Raw genomic sequence first — 7,313 nt, 5'->3', positions numbered from 1 at the left:
TTTTAAAATCCTGAAGTCATTGACCATGTAGATGAACTAGTCATGAAGAAGTTGTTGTGTGGAAGAAGAAATCGGAGAAGGTAGAAATAGGAGGTGGAAGATGGGTTTCTAACGGTAAAACACCTATTTGTAAAGGGGTACAAGGGGTAACCGGCTAACAGAGCTCGAGGCAAAAGTAACACATACATAATATTTAATTAGACACAAAAAATCCATTTAGGGCTAATTTAGAATTTGGGTGTAAAAATTATGGCTTTTATGGTATTAACGCTTAAAAAATTGATTATTTTCTTTAAATACACATCACTAGTTCATTTCCCTATAGTATATTCATCAACATATTCTCCTAATAATATATGAACTAATTGTTATATGTTGAGATGTGAAAATGATACTGTGTGTGTGTGTTTGTATCTTTAACACTTCAAATATGTGGTACTGCCAATAATCAAGTGTCCAACTCTCAAAAAGATAGTCGAATTGTTAAATAAAATTAAGAATAATAATCATTTTGGTGACACTATATATCCAATTAAACCCGGTTATTTCAAACACCGGTAGTTCCAACCAACTACAATTTCCCCACTCAACTACACGCCTAACGCCTCTCATAACAACAATTTATACATACATACATACACATACAACTTTCTTATTCAATAAGAAAGTTACTATAACAAACATTTATAAATAAAAAAAAAATTAAAAAAAAAATCTTTAAATTCTTGGTACCCATAGCTCAATAAGTTGTACCTAGCCCATCTAACACATCAAGCATATTAGCATTCTCAAACTTCAAATCTCTCCTTGGTGAACTCCCCATACTTCTACTCGACACAAAAACCTCCCCTCTCTTCTTCTTCACCATAACAAGTTCTTGACTTTTACTCACTCCACGAACACCCGTTTTTCTTTTTGTCACTTCTTCCAACAAATTCTTGTCCTCTGATGAGATTTCGACCCGTTTAGGATTTGGATTTGACCCGTTTGAATTTGGAGATCGGGTGGGTGTGTATTTGGGTATTTTGTCGCGATATCTCACGAGGCTTATTAAACGGTGAAGATAGATGATTAAATCGAGTATGTATCGATCCATTTTTTGTTTGTCCGCGTGGTATAATGTTTGTAGGCGGATTATGTTGTTGCTTGTTGATGTCTTTTTTCCAAAATCGGATCTGTTGTTTAGATTTAATACAGAAAGAACGACTTAATACAGAAAGAAAGTCAGAGAAATTTGAAGTCGTAACTTTTTAAAAAAATTATTTTAATTTCAGATGTTTCGAGGAAAAGACAAACTTAGCCGTTTCTCTTAAGCTTTTTCCAAAAATTAGCCAACATTTAAATAAATTAAAATAAATAAATAAATAAAACCTAATAACTATCGATTTTATCATGTCATGGTTTTTTTTTTACTTTTCCTTGTCTTTGCGCTATTTCTCCCTACCAAAAAAAACTTCCAAATATGTTTCTTGATAAATAAAAAAGAGTTAATCTCATAAAATATCTTATATTTTGTGTTTTTTCTGGATTAAACCTCAACTTTATTATTTTCTTGATAAAAAATTGTATATTCTCATCTTTTTTTTAAAAAACCCTCAACTTTGTCTTTTTTCCAAAAAACCCTCAAACTTCTAACTGTTTCCTAATAAACCTTCACATTTTACATGTTTTTTCGGAAAAAAAAAATAACTAAAAGGTCCGGATCAAAAAAAAATGAAAATAATACAAGGTCTTTTTCAGGAAAAAAAAATAAAGTTAGAGGTTTAATCATGAAAACACACACACACACAAAATATAAGATTTTTTATGAGATTAACCCATAAAAAATCATGATTTTCAAAAAAAAATATGAAGAAATTCGCAACATGCATTCTTTTACTTTTATTTTTCTTCAAAATATCAAAAAACACGTCGCTTAATTAATTTTGCAGTGCCAAAGCTAATTAAATGCAAAAATTGTGGTTATTGAGAACATTTTCTTAAATTTTGGCCAACTTTTAGGAAAAAGCTTAAGAAAGATAGTTATTTTTGTCTTTTTTCTCGTGTTTTTTTACTTATAGTATTTGATGAAGATAAATATTTAAAAGTGATTTCTTTTTTACTTAGAAACAAAAAAGTCTTAAAATATATATAAATTGGTGACTTACCCGGTATTTGCCCACTCTCCAACCCAACCAAAACCTTGATGTGCTCTGTAGACACAAGAAAATGACAAATGTAAAAACATGATGAGGGTATTTACGTCTTTTGTAATATTGGACAAGACAAGACAAGATAGGACAAGCTTTTTAGAGCTAGTTTTTAATATGAGGATGATAAGGGTATTTCCATCTTTTGTACAAATTTCTATTTATTGGTAGGACAAAACATTTGTGATTTTTGTGTTATTGACATAAGTCTTGATAGTTGATACAGTCCAATGCAGGTCAAACACAGTACAAGTCTGTCAGTCAGATTTCTATTTATAAGAGCATACTTGGTGGTGTCAGTAGCTACGGGAATGAGCCAATGAAGAGTTTTTTCCATTTCCGCTTTAATTTGAGGCATTGTCATCTGAAACCAACCAATAAAATTTTATAATGTTAAAACGGAATTTACTATTTTACCCTTGTCCCTTATACCACTAAAAATAAGGCGGTGTTTGGACTTCGGACGTGTGTTTTTCAATTTGATTACAATGAATTGAAGAATTAAATAATTAGTTGTTTAAAAGTCGAGTAATTTTAAATTTATCTCAACAATCAGAAAAATCATAATCATAATTAGTGATTATTTATTTACTCCAAACAATTGAAAACATTTATAGAGATTTCAAAAATGGGTTGATCTCATAAAAGACCTTATATTTTATGTTTTTTTCCAGATTAAAGCTCGATTTTTTTTCCTTAAAAAAAACCCTCAACTTTGTCTTTTTTTCCGGAAAAAAAACCTTCAACTTTCTAATTGTTTCCGAAAAAACCCTCAAACTTTTTTAGTTTTTTCCGATAAAAAACCATAACCTTGTCTTTTTTCCGAAAAAAAAAACCTTCAACTTTCTAACTGTTTCCGAAAAAACCCTCAACCTTTTTTGTTTTTTCCGGGAAAAAAAAAAAAAAAAAACCTTCAGTCTACAAGTTTTTTCAGGAAAAAAAATAACTAAAAGGGCCAGATCGAAAAAAATGAAAAAAATAGTTGAGGTTTAATTAAAAAAAAAAAAAACAAAAAATACAATGTCTTTTATGAGATTAACTGTTGAAAAAATTACTTACGACTTCTTTTGAATCAAGAGCTTGTAATCGAGACCGTAAGCCTGCTTTTACACTGGCGGGCAAACCGTTGTATAACGTGTCCCTCATGTTAGGAGGCAAGCAAGTTGGACGAGATGCCTAAAAAAATATTTAAATAAATGGTAAAATTTTTGTTATATGTTTTAATTTTATATCCACAAACATATGCCAAAATGCTCAAAAATATCAAATGCATTAATTTTTTTATCAAATTAAAATTAAAGAATAATAGAGTAGTAGCTTACGATGTTGTCCATCTGAGTGATTAAATTGGCATAGTGTAAAGCAAGACCCGCGCCACCTAATCTTTCCGTCTTTTTATTTACGTCTTTGCCATTCTTTATTGAATTTGCAGCTGAAATTTAATCAATTTCTCCACTCAACTATTTTATTTATTTATTTAACCTCTAAATAATCATAAAAGATAATCTCGGTCGATTGCTAATTACATAAAAAGAAAAAAATTCATAATTGGTCCCTGTGGTTTGCAAAATATCACACTTTGAGGACAACTATGGAAAACGTCATGACATTGGTCCCTATGGTTTCAAAACCTTGCATGAATGGTCCTTCCGATGTTAAAACTAACTTTTCAGCTGTTATTTTTTTTTTATGAAAAGACCAATTTTACCCTTGAACCAAATCTTCAATATACAACAAACCTCAAGGAACCATTTGTGTAATAGAGAAAAATGGTTATTTTGATTTTTTTCATCGCTTAGAAAACGTATAATGGTTTAATTCACTATATAAATAGTTAAGTACATGATTTTTTTTTTTTTTTTTTTTTTTGTATTTTGCCCTTTGATATGTGCTATATAAATTCAAATATTTCATTGAACATTTTGGAAAAAAAAAATTAAATTAAATTAAATTTGAAGTATTTTGCAATACCATTCTCTTCAAAAGCATCCACAATTGCTTGATGAATAAAGGTGACAACATCTACAAGCTTCTCCACAACCTACTAACAAGAAATGCAAAATGAAAAAAAAAAAAAAAAAAAAATACATTTATTTCATTTTTTAAGTCAGTTACTTTTTACAAATTTGCCCTCATGTGGGCCCTCATTATATTAGTTTGTACCTCTCCTAAATTTTTGGACCAAAGAGATTTCTTTTTCAAGTTCCTCACAAGTTTTCTTTGATGCTTTAACTCACTTTGTAATATCATGAGATTCTCTCCTATTATAACAAACAATCAAATGTTAATCAAACAACTTACAAACATAAAATATTTACAATATTTTATTTTTAAAAAAATTAAAATTTCAAAAATGATTTTAATTTTGCCTAACCTTTTCGAGGAAGATGTAAAGATTCTACTTCTTCAATCTTACGCCTATAATCTACTTCAAATCTATCCAAAGCATGATACTCATGATACAATTCCTGCAAAAAATATATATATTATTATTATTATTTTATTATAGCATCCTACTTTTATTTCTTTCTATTACAACATTATACTTTAAAAAATGGGTTAATCTCATAAAAAAAACCTTATACTTTGTGGTTTTTTCCGGATTAAACCTCATCTTTACTTTTTTCATGAAAAACACCTTATATTTTTCATTTTTTCCGAAAAACCCTCAACTTTGTCTTTTTTTTCGAAAAAAACCTCAACCTTGTAAATGTTTCCAAATAAACCCTCAACTTTTTTTGTTTTTCCTGAAAAAACCCTCACATTTTACGTTTTTTGGAGAAAAACAACTAAAAGGGCCGAATCGGAAAAATTGAAATATATACAAGGTCTTTTTCATGAACAGAATAAAGTTTCGGTTTAATCCAAAAAAAAAAACACAAATATAAGTTCTTTTATGAGATTAACCCTTAAAAAATCTACCTAATTATATAGCATTGTACTTTCAATTTTATTCTTTTTACAATACTATACTTCATAAAATCCACTCACATGAATTGTATTTTAACGTTAAGAAACAGATTATTATTTTAACAATATAGTTTTTATAATTATAGATTAAATATCTTAACTTTTTTATAAATGACTTACAGAAGTATGTTGTGCAAGATTAGCAAGTTCTTGCATTGTAATCTCAGCCTCTTCTCTAAGTTGCTTGTTTGTTATTGGATCCGAATCCAACCTGATTCATAAAAACATTTCATTCAAATCTGATTATTTAATTCTAACAATATAGTTTTTGTAATCATATTTAATATTAATATTAATTATTTATAAGTATTTAAAAAAACTTCAGCTTTACCTTACAAAGAAACGATCCAAATTATGCCATTGTGGATCCTTACACATATCTCCAAATCTCACCACTTCTCTTGAAAACACTTCAAATTCCTCCCTATGAAAAAACCAAATCAAATTAATTTGTTAATTAATTAATATTTCTTGAATGTTTTGTAAGAATCGAATTACCTTTTGTCAGAAGCTGCAATACTTAACAACTCTTTCATATCAGTAGAAACCAACAATTGAACACCTTGCGAATGCAATATTTCCTTTTTAAGAATCTGAATGTTTTCTTCTGAAAGGGATTGCATCAAATTGGAGCCTTTGACAATCGTATTAGCAACTTCAAATGCCAAAATCGATACTTTATTCCCTCTTAAAGCTGAATTTGATACAAATCCGCTATGAGAATTGAAATTCGTCATGCTGCTTCCTAAAGTGTCCAACACTTCAAGACCTACGTTTCCAGCTTTACCAAGAAACGTCGTTACATGAGGAACCTGCCAAAAATGGAAGATTAACATAATCAAATCAGTTCCATTGTGATTTTATACTGAAGAATTCAAGGATCTTCGTTGAAAATAGAGAAATTGGAGTGGATTTGATGGAGAAAAGAGAAAGGAATTGGATATATACCTTGCTAGCTACCCTAGCAGGGGTAGAGGGTTTCAGTTCTCTTGAAATCGAGAAGAACAGTTCGCCGGAATCATACGATGTGGTTTTCCGATGATATACATCGTTATCTTGTGTGTAAGAAGATAAAACGGAATCATCATTACCATTATCATAATCATTCTTCTTCTGTTGATGATTAAAGCTCTTAACAGACCTCAATTTCCCTGAAAACCCAGTACTACTCTTATCACTGCCGTAATCCGCCGCCGTGCTCCGCTTCAACGTCCCTCCCGTACAAACCCCACCCATTTTTCTCGCCCTAAATCGAAAGATCCGGTGAATCGCGTTCAACCAGATAATCTAACAAACCAAATCCAGAGTTCGCAACAGTTGACGGACACGAAAGAATTGCAAGCCATATAAAGAAATGGGAATATATCAATCACGATCCGTGAGTATGAACAAAACTGAGTGTGACAAACGCGTTGATTGAGGTTTTTTCTTGCTTGCAGATTGGGGAAATGAGATTCGGAAATTGATGATGGGGAAACAGACAAAAGGGGGGGAATTTGAAGAACACGGATTAGAAAAAGGCGTAGGGTTTGACTGTGGTTTAGATGATAGAAAGTCGTCTGCTTTTCAGAGGTGTTTGCTGAATTGCTGGTGGTGGGTTGAAGTCACTGTCAGTTTACTGTTTACTCCATTGTTAAGGTCTAAACCCTCTTTTGGTCTCGATTGCTTCTTTGATGGAGATTGAAGGACCACTTTTTTTCTATTCTTTTACCCCTTCACAGTTTCACACTATATACTTTTCAGTAGTTTCCTTTGACTTTGGGTTTAAAAATCGTACCTTAAATCATTTTATTTGGTTTAGTTTTGCTCGATCTATACTCAAAATGCACGAAAAAACTATTAAATTATTATTTTATGTAATAAATTTATTTTATGTTTTGATTTTATACGATCAACTTGTTATCTTTTTATTTATTCTTTATGTTTTGTCTTCAAAAACACCTTGATGTCACATCTACAATTAGGGGTGTGGAACCATTTGGAACTGATTTATATTATGGTTTCGATGTGGCTCCTAATACACCCCCATTGTTTTTTTTAAATAGATTTATAAAATAATATATAAATTAAAAGATGTGATCATGGTTGTCAAAATCGCGATCCAGATCATATGATCGTACGTTCCTATATATGAAAAGCGATTCGGATCGTATT

General features: G+C 30.3%; 1 protein-coding gene across 1 annotated transcript; it reads right to left on the bottom strand.

Annotated features, from left to right (window-relative positions):
- Positions 1-472: 472 nt before the first annotated feature.
- On the bottom strand, positions 473-6,822 carry LOC145030738 (protein PSK SIMULATOR 2-like). The gene is made up of 12 exons (XM_078979139.1): positions 6,108-6,822; positions 5,658-5,971; positions 5,491-5,583; positions 5,280-5,370; positions 4,564-4,657; positions 4,353-4,450; positions 4,161-4,230; positions 3,512-3,621; positions 3,249-3,365; positions 2,477-2,553; positions 2,148-2,192; positions 473-1,175 (listed from the first exon to the last, which is right to left on the bottom strand). Exons 1-12 carry the CDS (start codon positions 6,393-6,395, stop codon positions 740-742), a joined length of 1,833 nt encoding a protein of 610 aa, XP_078835265.1. The 5' UTR covers positions 6,396-6,822; the 3' UTR covers positions 473-739.
- Positions 6,823-7,313: the final 491 nt, after the last annotated feature.

This window comes from Lactuca saligna, chromosome 2 (assembly GCF_052625555.1).
Source record: "Lactuca saligna cultivar CGN05327 chromosome 2, ASM5262555v1, whole genome shotgun sequence".
Taxonomy (NCBI): Eukaryota; Viridiplantae; Streptophyta; class Magnoliopsida; order Asterales; family Asteraceae; genus Lactuca; species Lactuca saligna.
This window is presented reverse-complemented; position numbering and strand designations above follow the sequence as displayed.

Excerpts from the sequence above, each read along its gene's own strand:
- LOC145030738 (XM_078979139.1), bottom strand. The coding sequence starts at position 6,395 with ATGGGTGGGGTTTGTACGGGAGGGACGTTGAAGCGGAGCACGGCGGCG. Across the intron at positions 4,231-4,352 it reads GGTCCAAAAATTTAGGAGAG|GTTGTGGAGAAGCTTGTAGA; the intron begins GTACAAACTAAT and ends TCTTGTTAGTAG. Across the intron at positions 2,193-2,476 it reads GTAGCTACTGACACCACCAA|AGCACATCAAGGTTTTGGTT; the intron begins GTATGCTCTTAT and ends TTGTGTCTACAG.